This window comes from Rhinolophus sinicus, linkage group LG06 (assembly GCF_036562045.2).
Source record: "Rhinolophus sinicus isolate RSC01 linkage group LG06, ASM3656204v1, whole genome shotgun sequence".
Taxonomy (NCBI): Eukaryota; Metazoa; Chordata; class Mammalia; order Chiroptera; family Rhinolophidae; genus Rhinolophus; species Rhinolophus sinicus.
In genome coordinates, this window is record NC_133756.1 from 121,058,330 (window position 1) to 121,078,532 (window position 20,203).

At 49.7% G+C, this 20,203-nt stretch overlaps 1 protein-coding gene across 11 annotated transcripts; it reads left to right on the top strand.

The window, feature by feature from the left end:
* The first annotated feature begins 125 nt into the window (after positions 1 to 125).
* Positions 126 to 20,189, top strand: PGAP2 (post-GPI attachment to proteins 2). 11 transcript variants are annotated; one of them, XM_019718994.2, is made up of 7 exons: positions 126 to 233; positions 6,984 to 7,004; positions 9,901 to 10,075; positions 17,807 to 18,059; positions 18,200 to 18,306; positions 18,920 to 19,028; positions 19,229 to 20,189. In XM_019718994.2, exons 3-7 carry the CDS (start codon positions 9,911 to 9,913, stop codon positions 19,357 to 19,359), a joined length of 765 nt encoding a protein of 254 aa, XP_019574553.1. In that variant the 5' UTR covers positions 126 to 233; positions 6,984 to 7,004; positions 9,901 to 9,910; the 3' UTR covers positions 19,360 to 20,189. The 11 variants fall into 11 exon arrangements, with proteins under 11 accessions (XP_019574553.1, XP_074191967.1, XP_019574558.1 ...); XM_074335866.1 differs by lacking the exon at positions 126 to 233 and adding an exon at positions 5,716 to 5,830 and having other exon boundaries at positions 19,229 to 19,492; XM_019718999.2 differs by lacking the exon at positions 126 to 233 and adding an exon at positions 6,694 to 6,810 and having other exon boundaries at positions 18,200 to 18,294.
* The last annotated feature ends 14 nt before the right edge of the window (positions 20,190 to 20,203 follow it).

The following is a 20,203-nucleotide window of genomic DNA, read 5'->3' on the forward strand; positions in this document are numbered from 1 at the left end:
AAGGGGAGGGTTGGTGGGAGGGACGTGGAGCTCTGGCCCTCACCGCCGCCGTTGGCTGGGAGAGAGTCGTGACGTAACACAGGGCCCCTCGAAGTGGGCTGGTGAGTGGCTATGTTGGGCGGGGTGTGGGAGAAGAGCGGTGACGCTCATCGAAGCTCCGCCCACTTCCTTGGAGCGGAGAGACCCGCTGCTGAAGCTCCGGCCAATCAGAGGAAAGGCTCCAGGATGGCATGGTAACTATTCTACCCACACCTTGCCCCAATCCGTGGGCGGTGATGGGAAGGTTTCCCGGTAGTCCTTCCCTCGCTTCTTGGCCAGACCTCTTGTAGAGCTAGAGGGCCCCCGTGGGAACCCTGACTGCCCGCGTAGCTTTCCTGCAGCTGCTCCGAGGCCTTAAAACCAGGCCTTCTTGTCTCCTGACCCACGCAAGCCCCAGCACCTTTCCCTCTCTGAATCCCTAGAATAAATGTTGTGAGCATCAGAGATGCCCTAAGGGGATGGTTCAGCAAAAAACTTGGTACAAAGCAGGATTCTTGGAACTTCTTACCCAACTGCCCTTTAGGAGTCCCCAGTTATTCTTAAAGTTCTGGTTCAAATGCTCCCACCTTCTCTAGGATACATTTGCTGATCTCTCTCAGCAAGTTGGGTTAATGCTTGGGCAGGCCTCTGTTACAGCTTTGTCACTTTGTATCCTATTACTTTCCTGTCTTCTGTGCCGCTTCTCTTGGACGTCAGAGCTGCATTTTCTTCTTCTTGGTGTTAAAAAACAAAATTCAACCAAGTAAATTTGCAGATCTAATTGGCTTTATTAAGCCATTCATTAATTGGGCAGCATCCCATCTAGCAACTGGAAGGGCAACTGAAAGGATGTACAAAATGGAAAGATTTTATAGGAAGAAGGGTGAGGCAAGGAAGCTATTAGCAAAAGTAAGGATTATTTTGGGGCTCTGACATCTTTGGGGGAGGAGAAGGGGAAGGGTTTTTATTATGTAGATTACTCCTTTCTATGGAGGATGGAGAGGGCCTATGTGACAGGTTACCTTACTGGTGCTTGACCAGAAATTTTCATAGTGGTTTGATTAAGGTCATGTTTCTAGGAGAGGTTGAAAATACAGTTAGATCAATTATTAAATCGAGGTTTGGTATTATGGGCTTTTGGCATGAGTGATGCCATCTTGGGCCTATGGTTTTTTCCTTTACTTTGGTGTTCCTTTCCCTTGGACCAAGCCTGGTGCAGAAGCCTGATATTATGAAGGGGAGGGTTGCGCATGTTCTAAAACCTAGGCCTAGTGACTGAGAGTCCCACATAGAATAGCAGGGACTGTGCTCAGAAAGCCTATTTGATTTACCTCTCCACCACCGCCTCTTCCTGGGGCATCAATGCAAAATTGAAATAGGCTCTGCCCAAAAGTAGGTGACCTTAAATCCCTGTGGGTTTTCAGTGGTGGCAAGGGATTAGAGATAATTGATTTGTTTGTCAAAAAGTGGAGTGGTCATAAAGATGAAATCAGATAATGGATAGGAGAAACCTGGTACCTTGTAGGTGCTCAGTAGATGCTTGAAGGAAGAAAGAAAAAAAATACATGGAGGGTCAAATAGTAAAACTAGTTTGAATATCTGACTCCAACCACCTTCCCCCAACTCCTTCACCCAAACATCTCTCCTTTTCCTCCACCCTCCCTTACCTATGTGCTGCATCAGAAAGTCATTAGTTCTCCCCGATAGTTACAATAGCTTCCTCATTGCCCTTCTGAACCTTTGATTTGTCATCTTCCAATCCTCAAACCCAACTAAACCTTTCCTCTACTTACCGTGTTTCCCCGAAAATAAGACCTAGCTGGACAATCAACTCTAATGCGTCTTTTGGAGCAAAAATTAATATACGACCTGGTCTTATTTTACTATAATATAAGGCCCAGTCTTACATAATATATAGTATAATATAATAATATAATATAATACCGGGTCTTATATTAATTTTTGTTCCAAAAGACGCATTAGAGCTGATTGTCTGGCTAGGTCTTATTTTTGGGGAAACACGGTATTTAGTCTGGTGTCCCTAAGGCCATACATACAGTACAGGCATACATTAAATGTTTGATGCATGAATGAGTGAATTATTTTCTTAGGTAGAAAAGTAGAAGTGTGAAATTTTTGAGTTGGAGAAGCCTGGGTTTCAATCTGAGCCCAACCATATATTAGCTGTATGAACTTGGGCAAATTTCTTAACCCCTCTGAGTCTCAGTTTCCGTGTCAGTAAAAATGGGGATAACCCTACTTTCCCCACAGGGTTATTGTGAGAATGAAATGTGATAAAGCACTTATCAGGTACTTGGTACACAGTAATCCTTCAGTGAATGGTAGACATTTATATTTTTTAAAAATGTCAAGGAATTCTAACTAATCTAAGACATGATTCTTAGAAAAGGGGCTCAGAAATATGTCTTGAGGGAGTGAGGACATTCAGTTCAAAGTACTAGTGGACCCTTAAATACTTGCGGGAAAACTGGAGGGAGAAGATCAGGAATTGGATGAGGAATGCTCCAGGGAGGAATTCCCTGTGAACATGGTGATTTCGAAGTGAAGGACTGTTGTTAGGTACTCTGTAGGCATGTGGCCCACAAGCTCATCATTCTCAGGGACTTCTGCCCAGGGAAGAACTTCTAAAGACATGAAGTTTGGTGTATGTTCACAAAAGCTTGTGGAGCCAAGCCCTGTTTTGGCATCAGTAGCCCAGAGATGTCCACAGCTCAAAACTCTGCCCTGGCCAGCTCTGTCCTGGCAGCCCCCAGTCTCTCACATACATGCCCTGAGAACTCACCCTATGCAGCTATGAGGGATTGGAGCTCAGGGAGGAGATAGTCCTCTACAGATTGCAGAATCATGGAAGGGCAAGACACTTCCTTGGGACGGTTCTAGATTTCTTACATGGTGCATTGGAAAGAGCAGCAGAGTTGGAGTCATACAGCTAAGTTCAACTGCCATATCTGCTACTTTTTAGACCTTGCACAAATTATTTAATTGTTCTGTGCCCCGGTTTTCTTGCTATAAAATGGGCACAGTAATCCTGTTTTATAAGGTGGTTGTAAAGTTCAAATAAGATAATAGAATTTGCAAAGGACTGGACTGGGCACATGTTTGGCACACAGTAAGCACTCAGTAAATGTTGATTTCCTTCCTCTTTTCCTATAACTTGATAGTGAAGGGTGATGTTTGTAAATAGCACATAATTAAATTTTTATAAATCTTGTGTGAATACCTTTGACTTTTTTTTTTAATTACTTTTTTTTAAGACTTTTTTTTTTTTAATTGGGGAAAGGGAACAGGACTTTATTGAAGAACAGTACTACTTCCAGGACTTTTTTCCAAGTCAAGTTGTTGTCCTTTCAATCTTAGTTGTGGAGGGTGCCGTTCAGCTTCAAGTTGTTGTCCTTTCAGTCTTAGTTGTGGAGGGCTCAGCTCAGCTCCAGGTCCAGTTGCCGTTTCTAGTTGCAGGGGGCGCAGCCCACCATCCCTTGCAGGACTCGAATAGAACTGGCAACCTTGTGGTTGAGAGGATGCGCTCCAACCAACTGAGCCATCTGGGAGCTCAGCTCAAGGTGCTGTGTTCAATCTTAGTTGCAGGGGGCGCTGCCCACCATCCCTTGCGGGACTCGAGCAGTTGAACTGGCAACCTCGAGGAGTTGAACTGGCAACCCCGAGGAGTTGAACTGGCAACCTTGTGGTTGAGAGCCCACTGGCCCATGTTGGAATCGAACCGGCAGCCTTCGGAGTTAGGAGCACGGAGCTCCAACTGCCTGAGCCACTGGGCGGGCCCAATACCTTTGACTTTTAACTAGAGCATTTAGGTCATTGCAGTTCATGAATTTACTGGTATATTCAGTATTTTATCTAACATTTTATACTTTCTACTTGTCCTTTCAATTCTGTTCCTGCCTCTCCTTTATTTTTCCTCCTCACATTTCTCACTTGTGTTGGTTTATGAGAATAACTGTTTTCTTTTTTTTAAGATTCTACTCCACCATATTGACCAGACTCCTCCTCTCCTTCCTTCCTTCCTTCCTTTATTTATTTATTTATTTATTTATTATAATAATTGCCATTTATTGAAGCCCAGATCTTTGTCAAATTTTTTAATTGAGACATAATTCACATGAGTATATAATTCACATATAATAATAATTTACATATAATTCACATTCACCCATTTAAAGAGTACAATTCAGAGGTTTTTAGTATATTTAGTATTTTAGTATATTCACAAGGTTGTGCAACCATCATGACTGTCCAATTTCAGAACATTTTCATAACCATGAATAGAAACCCCAGCTCCATTAGCAGTCGTTCTCCAACTCCCCCTTCCCCAGCTCCTGGCAACTACTAATCTGCTTTGTCTCAATGGCTTTGCCTAGTCTGGACATTTCATATAAATGGAATCATAAATATGCGGCCTCTGTGTCTGATTTCTTTCACTTAGCATAATGTTTTCAAGGTTCATCCATGTTGTACATCAGTACCTCATTCCTTTTTATGGTCAATAATATTTTATTTTATGGATGTCACATTTTGTTTATACATTCATTAGTTGAATAACATTTTAGTTGTTTCCATCTTATGGCTACTATGAATAGTACTGCTATTAACACTCATGTACAAGTTTTTTGTGGACATATGTTTTCATTTCGCTTGTGTTTATATCTAGGAGTGGATTTGTAAGGTTACATGGTAACTATGTTTAACTTTTGAGGGAACTGCAAACTGTTTTACAAAGTGGCTGTACAATTTTACATTCCCACCAGCAATATGAGATCTGATAATTAAGTTAGCAAACTCATCCTAGATAAAGTACTACATACCTCATTGCTGAATATCACTACGGTCACCTATGAAGTACTCCCTTTGGGAAGCTATGCACCGACGCCAGTGCCTAGTCCACCCTTCAAAGCAATTTTGGAACTTTTTTTTGGAATGGCCATCAGAGCTGTCATCGTGTTACCCTTGATTTCCTGAATGTCATCAAAATATCTTCCTTTCAATATTTCCTTTATCTTCGAGTAAAGGAAGAAGTCATTGGGGGCCAGATCAGTTGAGTAGGGAGGGTGGTCCAGTACAGTTATTTGTTTACTGGCTAAAAACTCCCTCACAGACAGTGCCGTGTAAGCTGGTGCATTGTTGTGATGCAAGAGCCATGAATTGTTGGCAAAAAGTTTAGGTTGTCTAACTTTTACATGCAGCCTTTTCAGCACTTCTTGGTATAAATTTATAATGAATAATCCCTCTAATATCAAAAAAGGTTAGCAACATCATTGCAACAAGTTCACAAACTTAATTGTCCAACCTCCTATGTGAGGGTTCCAATTTCTCCACATCGCTGCCAACACTTGTCATTTTCCTTTTTTTTTTTTTAAATTACAGCCATCCTAGGGGATGTGAAGTGTCATCTCGTTGTGGTTTCCATATACATTTCCCTAATGACTAATGATGTCGACCATCTTTTCACGTGCATATTGGCCATTTAAATCTCCTTTTTTGCATTCTTACGGATTATTTCATTTTTTTCTCCTGTGCCAGTTTGGGAATTCTCTTTTTCTATTATTTTAGTGATTGCCCTAGAAATTACCACATGCATTCCTAACTTACCAAGTGTCATGCTAATCACTATCTTTACAGGAAGGGTAGAGTTTGCTGAGATGGAGGAAAAGAAGCACTCCAAGCCAGATAAACAGGGAAAATAAAGATGTGAGACCAGGAAAGCTCAAGACAGGGAACAAAGGCCAGAAGCAGGCATCTGTGGGTTGGAGCTAAACAGAGGATGGCGCAAAGCCCCAAGGTAGAAAACCTAAATTTAATTATTGAAACTAAAAGGAGATGGTTCTTTCAGTAAAGTTTTATTAATTGTTCACTTGCCCTGGGACCTTAAAGGACATGTGGGGAGAATTCAAAGTCAAGAAAAGTAGTTTTTAGAGTATCACACCTTTTCTCCAGACTTCACTCCCCTAGCAGTCGGTCCGAGATATCTCTGGGTCCCCCACCATTGCCCAGCCCAGGGCCTGCCCCAGAGAGGGCCTAGACTGAATGAATGAACAAGAGAATGAATGCGTGCGGTAAACCGGCAAGTTGATCAAATTGGAGCCTCTGTTTCTCCATCTGCAGCGCGGTGATTATAGCTACCTTGTGGAATTAACAGTATATAGTGATTAAGGGAATGACCTCAGGTACCGGACTAGCTGTGTGAGTAGGTAACTTGCCTTCTCTGTTATCCATTGGTAAAATGGAGATATTAATAGTATCTACCTTATAGGGATTTTGTGAGGATTAAATGGGATACATAAAAAGTAGAAAAGTGCCTGGGACACAGAGGGTGCCCAAACGTGCTAATTGTTACTGTGAGGATTCCAATGGGGCAAACTTGATGGTGGTGTGCCTGGCTCAGAGGTCCTCCACACCCCCTTCAGGTGCTCTAACAACGCTGCTCTGTGCCTTCAGGAAGGATTACTGGTCCCTTCACCCTGCTTCCCTGTTGGGGTAGGAGGGTCTTTGCAAAGGGAGCCAAGAGTCTCCCTCCGTTTCCTTTATGGGTCAGTCAGGGGAGGGAACTCTGGGGGCTGGTGTCTGGTGATCAACCTTTTCATGGTGGGGAGAGACCCAGGGCTGTCTGGAGATCCTCTCTGCCATGTCGGGACAGGGCTCCCTCTCCTGATCAAAGGTGGGATCAGCTCTGACCCAGAGTTTCTGGGGTGGGCTTCACTGGAACTCACTATCTCTGTAAGGTGCTCTTCTCTTTGCTGAAATGCCCTGAATCCGCTCCAGGTAACAAAGTTTGGGGGAGGGGCGCCGAGGCTGGAGCGAAACTGACTTAATATTTTAGAAGGGTGAAGCTGCATAATTCTGCTAGAATGGAGGGGAGGGAGCAACAGAGACTGGGGTCGGGAAATAAAGAGAATTCAGGGCCCTGTTCAATTAATTTTATGTTCTCTCAACAGGTGATGGAACGCAGCGGAGAGGTAAGGTGACAAGGTGTCTTATCCAACGTGTCAAACCCGGGTTTCCAGGACTCTTCCGGCTGCCCCCACGCAGCTGGAATTAGTGGGGCCGACCAGGGCTGGAGAGGAATGGCAGGAAGGGATGCCAGATTAAGGGGGAGAGCCTGGGGGGCCTGGGTCCGCAGAAGCGGGGAGGAGCCAGCAGAGGATCTGGGCGCTGTTTCCTCCTCAAGTTCCGCCCCAAGCACGCCGGTCCTGCCCCGCACCCACCGTTCCTACTCCAATACCCCCCTCCCCGCCGCTCGCCCGGGGCCGGGCCTGGGCTACCCCCAGGTCCCCAGGGTACCCCAGCTCCTGGCCTGCGCCGGCGCAGTCTCCTCTCAGCCACAGCCTGGGTGAGTTGCGGACGGGTGTGTTGGACCGCTGGGCAGCCCCACTTGGGGGAGCTCGGCCACGCGGTCCAGCCCCCGCAGGGCCCGTTCTCTAACTCTGGGGGTCCTGGTGCCTGCTCAGGAAATGCTGCTGTCCGGACTTGCTGAGCTGACCTCTTTCCCCTCAGCCCTCATGCTTGGGGCCGGGTGTGCAAGGGTTGAGCTCTCCTTTCTTCACTCCACAGGGACTCTTGGTCCGTATTCCTTTTAGGTGCAGGGGAATGGAGGTGTGTGTGTGGGGTGGGGGGTTTGGACTCCATAGATTCGTTTCAAATCCCAACTCTGCCAGTTATTAGTATGTGACCTTGAGCAAGTGTTTTTAACCTCCCTGAGCCTCCTTTGCATCTTCTATAAAAAGGAAATATAGTGTCTACCTCATAGAATTATAGTGAGGATTAAAAGAAACTATATGTAGTGCTAAGCAGGGTGCCTAGATTTAGAAGGCACCCAGTAAGTGTAGATTTGGACTGGAAGCTGAGATCTTTTGGGACCTTCGGAGATAAGGTAGGGGCATTCCTATCAAGGCAGTTTTTCAACTAAGCACCTATGAGGAAGTTAAAGCTGACTGGGGCTGAACAGCTGTCCTTCAGGTAGTGAGCTCCCCATCCTGAGGCCTGGAGGAGTTGAATGACCAAGTTGGAATGGCCTATCTAAACCACATGGTCCCCATGGGAACAAATGTGGAAACAGGCCCAGAGTGCGTAGGTGACTTGACCAAGGTCACACAGCTAAAAAGGAGGCCAGGCAGATCCAACAAGTGGAACAGCTCGTTCTCGGGCCTGCTTATCACCCCCCTGCCGTGGGCAGTGCCTGTTCATTCCCTGAGGATCTAGTGTTCAGTTTGGAGATCCCAGTGGCTTCTGAGGAGGTGGGCCTTCGGGAGGGGTGTTGGGAGGGAAGACTAGCACGTCCACAAACACAGAGTGGGTTTGGGTTGAGTGGGGAAGGTGTTCCCTTTCTAGGGCTGTGAGGGGCTTAGAGTCCATTTGGGGATGATCCATGGAATGAGGCTCACTAGAGCCACTTCCAACTCCCCTGGGAGACCCCCCCCCCGTGCCCCCCACAAAGAGAAAGGAGCCTGAGTCATTAGGGTAGGCTGCCTAATAGGACCTGGCAGAGAGGTGGGTGGAGGAAGATACTTACCTGTTTTGTTCTGGAATGCCAGGAGGCAGGCCAGTGTAGAAGTCAGGTTCTTCCGGAGGGTGGGACTAGAAGGGCGAGTCCTGAGGGCGGGTCCGGAAGAGTTGGCACTTCGTCTGACAAGGCCCTTGAGTCCAGAAGGGTGAATTCTTTATGTATCTCAAGCCAGTCCTAGTTTGGCAACAAGAAGCCTAAGTTCTGAGGATCTTTCCCTCAGGCTCAGCATATGGCTTTGAGGAAAGGCCTTCCTCTCTGTGTCTCTGTTTCTCTGTGTTTACGGTGGAGCCAGGGGTGACTGCCTCATCTCTGTAGGATTTGGTTTTTACCTTTCTCCTAGGGACAGGCACCCTTTTTCTCTCCTCTCCTCACCTGACCTAATCTGCTGTGGTCCAGAGAGGAAGGGGTTAAGGAAGGCCAGAATTGCAGTTTTTGACCCTGTGAGCCACATCTTCCCACTGCTGGCTGCTCTTCTTTTTTGCTGTGTGACCCTGAGCAGTCTCCTGTCCTTTTCTTGGTCTCAACTTCCCCTCTATAGACTGAGGGGGTGCTGGGCTATGCTTGCTGGTGTATATTTGGCAATTATAGTTCCTGACCTTAGATACCCTCATCTGAGGGGGGAGTCACATTCCTCCGGAGCCCTTACCGACTCTCCAGAGGCAGGGTGGACAGGCCCCTGGGCACTGGGAAGCCTCTAGAAGCTGACCAGGCAGCTCTCTCCAGCAAACAGCAAGCCCAGGCTAGCACCAGGCCTGATTCTGCAAAGCTTTTCACCCTCAGAGCTCGTGAGGCAGCAGGCGGGGACAAACAGTGGGTCCAGGTTCTGTGGGCTTTCACTGAGTGCTTGCTGCTGTGGACTGTGGTGCAGGCATCAGAGCTCAGAGGGTCTGAGAAGGGACTGAAGATGCGAGGGGTCCTGGGCCGGTGGGTAAAGCACTGAGAGCTGATGGGAGGCCCTGAAGCCTGGAGGCTCAAGGGCCTGGGGGAGGAAATGGGCATTCTGTCCACTAGGCGGTTTGAGGGTTGGTTCCTGAAACAAGAGAGACTAGTTACACCAGCTCCTGTAGTCCTAGGCCTGTCAAGCCAGGCATAGGGATGACGAGGTCTCCCAATCGATTCAAGCTTCATTGTAGCATACATTTCCTTCATTGTCTTTCCTCTGAAATTGAGGGTGAATGTTGTCATGGGATTCCAAGTCAGTCTTCCTCACCCAGGCATGGTAGGAGCTGGGTGGCTTCCTTCTCAGACTCCTCAGTCGTAGCTCGGTTTGAGTACCGAGCACAGGGCTGACTTCACCAGAGTCCCAGCCACTGGCCTTGGGCCCTGACAGCATGCCACTCCATCCCCAGGTCTGACAAGATGTACCAGGTCCTACTGCCACTGGACCGGGATGGGACCCTGGTCCGGCTCCGCTTCACCGTGGTGGCCCTGGTCACAGTCTGCTGTCCACTTGTCGCCTTCCTCTTCTGCATCCTCTGGTCCCTGCTCTTCCACTTCAAGGAGACTACAGCTACACACTGTGGGGTAGGGCTCGGGGGGGGTGGGCACTGACACCTCATATTCAGGCCCAGTTGAATCTATTTGGATCCTGATTCTATTGTAACAGGATTAGCAAACTCTCCAGTTAGGCCATCAAACATACTGGGCTCCTGGGGGGATGACTGCAAATTGAGGTCACAAGAATTAATCTCCCTCCATTTTCCATGGAGGTTGTTGGGGTCTGGGGTCACTGAAGCGGGCCAGCCCCAGAACCCAGAACCCAATCCTTCATAGAGGGACAGATTCAGGAGACCCAGGGTTTTCTGGGGAATGGAGAGAGAACAACACTGGGCTAGAGGGCATTTGGGGCCTCTTAAGTGTGGCACTATGGGCTTGTGCCTGTCTCTGTGGGAAAGTGATTGTGTGTATATGTGTAACTGTAAGTGACATGACCAAAATGGCTTGGAGTGGGGTATGTGTGTGAGAGTGACTTTCTTTCTGCCTGTCTGCATGAGGACCAGGTTATGTGTGTATGTGTTCTGGGGTAGATCTCATGCCCTCTGAGGTTCCACATGTGGCCGTGTACCCTCTGGACAGTGATATGGGGTGCTGGGCCAGGAAGATGTGAAAGTGCTTTCTCCGTAGGATACTGGAGTAACGGGGATGAGGCCTGTGTTGAGCTCTGTTATACTCCTAGTTTATGTACTAACTCTGTATATTGCCTGAGAAGTGGACACTGAGCCTCACTTTCCCCATGGCTAAAGGAGGTTCATAGTTCCTGTCCTCCTCCTCCTCAGGGCTAGTGTAGAGCTCCAGGTAGAGAAAGGATAGGAAGGCGGTTTGGGAATATGAAGGGTCAGGAGGTGGAGCAAAAGGAGATTGTCAGGATGGAAGGCAGAGCAGGAGAGGAAGTTAGCCTAGGGGATCTAGGTAGAAAAGAGGCAGGCCCTGGACACGGACCCTTGGATTATTCTCAGAGAAAGCTCTGAAGTCCCCCAGTCCGCTGAGCTTCCCCCGTTCCTATAAAGAACATCTGCTCCAGAAAAGGGCGCTGACTAGCAGTGGAGTCTGGCTGGGGTGGCGGGGCACTTCTTTTCTTCCCAGGACTTGAAGTTTTCCCTCTTGATTTGTCAGTGGGAGTAATGGGCCTTGAGCTGTGGGCAGCCAGTCTGATGAGACCCAGGACTGGGAATTATCAGAAAGAACAGGATTAGAAGAAAGGGAGTGACCAGGTGATCCGAAGGGAGGAGGGGGAAGGAGGAGAAAGGGTCCATCCAGCAGCCTTTCCTGACTTAGTTCTTACCTTATATAATACATCAAATGTTTCTGTTGTCCTGCCCAACTCCTCTTCATCCTGCTCAGGTGTCTCTTCCTCCAAAAAGCCTTCCCCAACCTCCTTGGGGCAAACTTAATCACCCCCTCCTCTGGGGGCCCACAGTTCCCTGTTCTCTCTCACAGTTCTGTTACATTGTATTTGTGTCTATCTTGCCCACCAGACTAGGAGTTCCTTGAAGGTGCTCACTGCATTTGAATCAGTATTTATTGAATAAGTGGATAGGACTCACCCCCCCGCCCCCCGCCCAGTGCTCTGGGAAAAGGAAGGCATGTATAATGCAGTCGTAGCCCATACAGAAAATTATAATATTTGTACAGCATATAGAGTTAAACGGAGTAGGCTGTTTGCTCTGCCCCTCATGGCTGGCTCTGAGGGATAAGGGATCAATAACCTCAGTACACCTGGCACACCTGTGACCCATTCTTGGCATACTGGTTATGGAGCTATGGCATAGGTAGTTGCAGGAGGAGTACCTGGCCCTTCTGGGACAGGATAGGCCTAGAGACGCAGGGGGTATTTTTATTCCCACTCCCTGGGACTACCATATTGGATCTACTTGGGGATTTCCATATATGTTCTGAATTTCTCCCCCAGAGTTTCCTAGGAGTTGCCAACTCTAGGAATAAAAGAAGTAACCTTAGTTTAATATATCTATAATTAGATGACGTTGCCTCTGCTTGCATCTCCCCAGTAATGGGGAGTTTTCTTCCTCCCTAGGCAGCCCATTCCAAGGAGGCTTAGTAGCTAACAATTACAGTGAGCATACATTCTCTTCCTGGTGACTCTCTGCCTTGGGAGCCTTAGGTCTACTGTTTCCTCCAGACTTCCTGCCAGCCCTGCTGCGATGGGAAGACAGTAATGGGAGTCCCTGAGTCTCCTCTTCTTCGGTAGCATAGCTCTAGTTCCTTCAGGCAACCCTCGCAGGATATGTGCCCCTGGACTTGGCTCAGTTGGGAATTGTTTTCTCCATGCTAGGCCCTAATGTAGGCATAGGACTTCATAGGGCCTAGGCAGTACAGGTGAAAGCTGGACTGTTCCATTCCTATTATTGGCTGTTAGGCCTCTGTGAATGCAGCCTGAGTTGCCATTAGCTATTTCTGCACAGGTGCAGGCTGGACACTGATAGCGTGGATTCAGGCCTGTCTAGATCTCTTTCGGATCATAAATCTATTGTCATAAGATTAGCTAGCTCTCCAATGGGGCCCAACAAACGTACTCAGCCCTACTCCAACAAAAAGGGACCAAATCCTATTCTGCTTTCTCTCTTTCCCAAGGAACCTGCCTGTAGCTCTGGACACAACCCCCCAGAAAGGTCCCCACCCCCACAACTGAGAAGGAAGCTGCTGTGGGCTGACCTTAGCCACTATCACTTCTTACCTTTACAGAGTGTTCCGGAATTTATGACATGGTCTTGTTGGTCCTAGGAAGGCTGTGTGCTTGGTCAGGCGTGGAGATCTGGGCTCTGTGGGTGGGAAGGCAGGCCCTGGGGACTAGAGGGGTGGCACCCTATAGTCTTAGAACAGTCTCAGTCTGGCTAGAGCCCTCAATCCAAGCCCCGGATCCTTCAGCACCCAGTGTGAGTGTCTCTCAGTGAGCCCCCTCCTGCCCTGCCCCATTCCCTGATGCTGAGCTGGACTAGTGGGCTGGGATTTCCTTAATGGAGGAAGGTAGGAGTCCCAAGGGGAAATTTGGTCCTGGGCTTAATACAGTGCCATCTCTGTCTGACACCGAGAAGGGAGCCCAGCTTGAGGGGTCATGGTCGTTGGGAAAGTAGGTGGTGGGAGGAGGGAGTGCTTCTCCTAGAGGAAGAAGGGCAGAAGCCCAGCTCCCTGGGTCTGGGTCTGGGTCTGTACTTCCTGGGTCCGGCCAGCACAGCAGGCTCAAGCTGAGTGGAGCAGGTTCCTATGACCATCAGGTTCCTATAAACCTTGGATTGGGTGACATGTTCTTCTCAGAGAGGAAGGAGATGGAGGTCTGGGCCTCTGAAGGACCCTGGTATCTTGGGATCAGAGTACTGCTGGCCTGAGGCTTGGATCATTCGGAGCCTGGGGGTGGGATGGCTAGCAGCCTGTGGTCCTGCTGAAATAGGTTCTGGGGCACACCCACTGTTCCTAGCTGAACTTGAGTAAAGAGCAGGAATGTGGTCAGACAGGGTCAGTGAGAGGGCTTGGGCCCAGTCTGAGCCAGGGTCCTTTGTCTAGATTACTTGGCCTAAAGAAAACCTTAATTGGAGCCTTAAGCTGGCAGGTGACAGGAGGCCTTAGTTCTAATGTTTGATCCTGGCATAGTTCTGGGCCTCAATCTCCTGTTCTGTGGAATGGGAACAATAACCTGTCCATCTCTGACCCTTCTGAGTGGGTATGAGGGTGGTGAGAATGAGGTGGGCCATCAGATCTTCTATGCCCAGGCCACTAGGAGCCTCTATTCTCCAGACTCCTCAAGATGTGGCCCTGTAGGACCAGTGTGCCAAGGGGATTCCTAAGAGCTGATTCTGACTGTCTTTGCTGCTCCTGCCCCATCTCCCTCTGCACCTTTCTCTCTTCTGCACTGTTTTCCTTTTTCCCTTATGCTCTTTCTATTCTGGCCCTTTTCTATACCCTGATAAACCAGCTCTGGAAAAGACCCCACTTTCCCAGGCCCAGGTATCCCACTAGGCCCTAAGGTGTATCCCTCACCCTGCCTAGGCACCACTTCCTACAGGATGTTCTCTACAGCCTCCCAGCCCTTGGACCCCGATGGGACCATGTTCCGGCTCCGCATCACGGCCATGATTTGGTGGGTCATCACTTTCCCCATGTTCGGCTTCTTCTTCTGCATCATCTGGTCCCTGGTGTTCCACTTTGAGTACACGGTGGCCACTGACTGTGGGGTGAGTGCCAGGCTCCCCAGTACCTGGGTCAGGGCCAGGTCGGCAGCTGGTGATAAGAGTGAAATTGGAGAGTAAGAGAGAAGGTGGAGGGTCAGAAAGAGGGAAAAGAAATAGAAGGATGGTGGGGGGCAAGTCATAGCCGGGAATTTTGGGGGAGAGACCCAGAGAGTAGAGTCACAGTCCGCCAAGCATAGAAGAGGATTATAGAAAGTGCAAGAGAGCAGAGGGGAGAGGGGGAAGGGAAGGGAGTGGGAATAGACCAGAGAGATCATGAGAGGGAGAAGGAGGCTGAAGAAAGGGCCAGACTGGAAGGGATGCAGGACTGAGCAGGTAAGATGAGAGCAGGAGTAATAGGTGCTTTTAGCCGCGACAGAGGCCTGACCGAGAGGACCCCTGCCTTGCCCTGGCAACTTCTAGCCTGGTGTCTCTCTCTGGTAGCCTCAAACCCGCAACCTGTGTCCACTGAGGTCTCTGTCAGCTAGAAACCTGGATGCATTCCCGCGTCCACAAGCAGTCCACCAGGCCTTTGCTCAGGGCCCACGGGCAGAGATTCTATGTCGGGGGCATGGAATTATATATGGACTTGCCCTTGGCATCTCATTCCTACAAGAGATAATCCTAGACCCTGCAGTCAGTACACAGTGAGACAGGATTCCAACTGGGGTACAAGGAAGCACAGGGATGGCAGGGCCCAGTGGAAGCACTCAACCCGGCTTGGACATTGGTGAAGGCTTCCTTCCTGAAGGAGTGGGCATTGTTGCTGTGGGGGTGAAGAAGAATCTTTGTGAACGCCCGGCTGACAACTTCTGATTTTATACAGAGGGCGGTGGGAAGTTTGCAAAGATTTTAAACAGGAAAGGGACATGATCACATTTGTGGCTTAGAAGACCAGTCTGCCTCCTGAAAGGCAAACAGATTTAAGGGCACAGGACCAGAGTAGGGAACCCAGTGAGGTGGTCAGTACAATAGCTTGTGCTACTGGGGAGACCAGAGCTAAGATGGGAACTGTGAGGATAGACAGGAGGAGATGAAGTCCAGAGAAAAAGAGCAAGTGGAAATACCAGGAATGTGAATTTTGTCCAGTTAGCAAAGGGCAGGGGGAAGTAAGGTAAATAGAAAAGTCCTCCATAATTTGGGGGGACTTTTATCGGAAGCCAAAAGGAATGAATCTCTAATGATGAAATCTGAGGTCCAATGATAGGGAATTTTGGGGGCTTTTTCCCTTTATCTCATGTGAATTTCTGCCCTGCTGCCCTGCCACAGATCCATTGAGCAGGGTCCTGCAAGCCAAAGGATTTCTGTTCTTGGGGGAAGGGGTTATGTTCCCATCTCTCAGTACTCTTAGCTCTGGGCTCATGGGGAGGTAGGTTTGAGGTGAGCTGTCTACCTGGTTTCTGATAGCTTCTGAAGTTGCTTGTTGCTGGCATGGTTGGTGAACAGGGAACTTGTAAATGGGGCATATATATGAGTCTCTGTACCTTGGCGTGTGCGCACGTGTGTGTGTGTGTGTGTGTGTGTGTGTGTGTGTGTGTGTGTGGTGTGAGAGGTCCCCACCCCTAATCTGGGAGGAGCTTGTGAGGACAGGACTGGTAACCACACGGCCCTAATTCTCTCTTCCTCCTGAGGCGTCCCCCAACTCTTTGCCATCTCTGCCCTTTATCTGTTTTACAGCATCAGTCAGGGCTCTGGACCCTTAAGTGCTCTGGGCTCTCCCAGCCAAGCTTTAGAGGCTGGCCCTGTTCCCCTTAAACAGCTGAGATTGGGGCAGGAGTTTTCAGAATGAATATTCTCGGAAGTGGAGGCAACACTCCCACTAACCCTACTCAAAGGACCTACTCAGAGAGTCAAAAAGGTCAAGTAAGGAGATTTAGAGGCCTCAGAAGTGTCTGGTGAAGATACAGTTCCCGCCTCTCACTCAGATGTAGGCCTTCTCATGTTCAGTAGCCATGTAGTAGCTTACTGCCTATCTGCAGGCTTTTTAGGGAAGTTTGTCTTCTGAAAGCCATCACTTGTACCCACTGTGTGTCAGACACTGCAGATGCTTTGCACACGTTATATTTAGTATTCACAGTCACCCTGCAGGGTAGGGGGTGGTATCCCTATTTTGCCAATGAGGAAATTGAAGCTCAGAGAGATGAAGTGACTTGCTCAAGGTTACCCCACTAACAAAGGCAGAGCAGTGATGCAAACCCAGGATTGTGTGGCTCCAAAACCTCCATGCTGCCTCTTCACTGATAACTCAGAGTGAATATCTGAGCCTGGTCTCAAGCTATGGTATCTTAGGCCTTGGCCTTGAGAGCAGCGTCCTCTCTTTGAGAGCTCTGCATTGTTTCCTCTGACAGTGCCGAGGGGAATCCATCTCCTCTGTGAAGGCTGTGAAGCCGCTGGCTAGTGCTTCCCCAGGCCCACCCCTTCTCTGTGAGCTGCCTCCATCACTGCCTACCATCCCAGCTGCTTTGGAGACCCATTCAGTGTCCCCATTGGGAGAAAGGAAGGGATCTTGCAGAACGCCATCTCTGAAGCCTGGTCCTGCCAGAGTCACAGCAGGGTCACTCCCTTGCTGGGCTCTGGCACTGCTCTGGCCCTTGTTGAAAGTCTAAAAAAGTCCATGAAAAGTGTGGGCAATAGACCGGTAGCTTCCACAGTCCTGGAATCTTTTAGAAATGCAGATTCTCTGCTTCCAGAACTTCTGCACTCTCACACTGTCCCTGAGTTGTATGCATATTAAAGTTTGAGAAGCAGCTCCAGGCCCTGGAGTCTAAGAGATCCTGCTGCCATCCCTGGCTTTTCTGTCCCTATCAAAACTACTGTTTACTCATCCCCGATCCTCTCACCATCACCCATATAAGGAACACAGCAATCCTTGCAGCCATGCAGTATTATCTCCTCCTCCTTTCTTAACTTTAAAGATTGATGCTCTGATTCCTTAAGGAATGAGGAATCCCAGGCTTTGAGAAAGATGAACGGGAGAGATGTACAAGAACAGTCATGTTCTTAGACTACCCTGGGTTAGGAGCACCCATGTTCTTACACCTGATCAGGGTGGGGCACCCTTCTGGCCCAGCTTCCCCAGGATCTCACAGTACCCTCTACCACCTCGGTACACCTGCCCAGAAGAACAAGTGGAGCTGGGAGCCGTCAGAGGAACAGCTCAGCTGGGCAGTGAATCCAGCACTATCCGAAGGCAGCTCAGATGGTCTGACTCATCTGTCCATGGGACTGAATCTGGTGTTTTGGGCTCATTGAACCTCTCACAGGGCCTTCTGCTACTGGCTCTGAACCTGTCTACAGTTGTCTCAGCCATGTGAAAGTTCCATGTGTAAGGAGATAGAGAAGGTCACTCCACGCCCCTGCATAAACACCAGGCCGTCTGGGGAATGAGAACCAAGCACAGTGGGAACCTGGGACCTGGAAGGGGAGGTCTCCTAGGAGAGCTCTGGGGTTGCCTGGAGGAGGACTTTCTGGAAGGGAAGGGGCTGGAGCAGAGCCATCTGAGGGCTGGGGTGATTTGATGGAGAGAAGGATCTCCAGGTGGGCAGGGCTGGTGCCCAAATGGGTCACAACTCTCTAGGTGCCCAATTACCTGCCTTCGGTGAGCTCGGCCATCGGCGGGGAGGTGCCCCAGCGCTACGTGTGGCGCTTCTGCATCGGCCTGCACTCAGCACCCCGCTTCCTGGTGGCCTTCGCCTACTGGAACCACTACCTCAGCTGTACCTCCTCGTGTCCTAGCTACCAGCTGCTCTGCCGCCTCAACTTCAGCCTCAACGTCGTCGAGAACCTTGCACTGCTCGTGCTCACCTACGTCTCTTCTTCTGAGGACTTCAGTGGGTGCCTGGACGAGGGAAGGAGAGCGGGGAAGGGTTCGGGGAGGGGACACCCCTGCCCCCCCCTTCTTCAGACCTTCAGAGGTAGGGTTTGGGTGCTCCCTGCAATGCGTGCTCCCAACCCTCCTCTATCCCTCCAGCCATCCATGAAAACGCTTTCATTGTGTTCATCGCTGCATCCCTCAGCCACATGCTGCTCACCTGCGTTATCTGGCGGCTGACCAAGAAGCACACAGTAAGTCAGGAGGTACGGTCTACCCCGAGTGGGGCTCCAGGCAGCCTGAAGGAAAATCAAGGAGACCTGTCCTCTGGATGTGGGTACTGGTGAGGGGGGGACTGGAGTTCTAATTGGAACCTGGGCTGGGGCTGGGGCTTGGGGACAAGTGGAGGGTGACTGTTTGGTCAGAATCCAAGCCTATGTGTAGGTAGTACAGGAGCCTGGAAAATAGAGGAGATGGAGGCTCCAAAGTGGGTGGAATGAGGGGTAGCACCCAGGCTGCAGTGAGTTAGGAACACGTGTCAGGGTCTGTGGTCTGTAATAACTCCAGTTGCCCTCCCACACATACACCTTTCGTCTCCCCACAATATCTGGAGGTGTTGGGTTGGTTGGTTTGACTCCAAGTAATTTCATATTCCATCCCCCCAAAGTAGGAGGGGCAGGGACACCATGGCTCTTTGGCCCCATTATGTCACAAATACAGGGATGCGAACGAGCCCATCATTCCTGCTACCCTGCCTCTGCCCCCTTCCATGACCAAGGGAGGGGAGACTCAGCCCTGAGGAGTTGGGGCTGAGAGGGGAGGCTACCCGTATATGTCCAACAAGCTGCAGAGTGATCAGACAGCTCCCCTTCCCAATAGGATCACAAGTCCTACAAGTGGAAACAGAGGCTCTTCATCATCAATTTCATCTCCTTCTTCACGGCACTGGCTGTCTACTTACGGCACAACATGTATTGTGAGGCTGGAGGTGAGGCCACGCTGGGATCCATAGGTGGTCACAATGGGTACGGGACAGTTTTCTATAATGTGCAATATGGCGGTGGTCTTGGGGGCTGGCTGCCGTTGTGTTCCCTGTGTGGTGATGTGCTGGTGGTTTATCAAGAGGCCCCGGGCCAGGGGGAGGGTAGGGGCCAGAGGCTCACCATGCCCTTCCTTGTATCACAACAGTGTATACCATCTTTGCCATCCTGGAGTACACTGTTGTCCTAACCAACATGGCATTCCACATGACAGCCTGGTGGGACTTCGGGAACAAGGAGCTGCTGATTACCTCCCAGCCTGAGGAAAAGCGATTCTAAACCCTTCTCTTCTGCTGGGGAGGGGCCCACTGCCCAGAAACTAGAAACAAGATCCCACTCTGGCCTTCCCCACTTCCTATGTCCTCTCTAGGACCTACTGACGCTGGGGGAAGGGAGTAAGAAAGGAGGAAGGGCACAGGATAAGGCTCCACCCAGTGCTGCAGCTTCTTTTCCTCCGTCGCACGTGGAGGCACAGGGGCCTTCAAGCAGCATCACCCTTACGTGAGAGGCCCCCAGCTGCACAGGCAGGAGAGCTCCACCGTCTGGTGCTAAAACAAGTCCTGAGGTTCCTAACCATCATCCGGTTCTTGGCCTTAACATAGCCACCTGTCGTTGAGGTCAGGGACCACTGAGCAGTGGCTGCTACCTGAAAACCACAGCCATTCTCTTCATGGGGTCATTTGACTCATGTGTCTAATGATCTGCTCTGCGCATCAGGCCTGTGACCACAGTCCCCTGCTAAGGCTGCCCAGGTCTAGTCCCTACTTCACCTCTGACTTGGTGTGTCCATGTGGGTGACGGGGGGTGGGCAGGCTGTAGGATTTCCAAGGGCTCTGCCAGTCTGCTTGCCTCACCTGGTGGAGGGAGGTGGTGGTCTGTCGCGGGAGACCTGCTCCAGAAAAAGCACTGGCACAGCATGTATTTCCCTTCCCTTCTGAAATCTGGCTTATAGACTCTTCCTCCTTGGCAAAAGGGGGGTAGAGGTCGGAGGCAGATTCCTATCCCAAACTGCTATTCTCCCCAGCTATCCTATCCTACTGTCCCAGGCCCTTGAGCTCTTTTGGTTGTACACTTTATTTCAAAGGAAAATAAAATTCTTGCCAACAGTCTGGGCTAGGCTTGT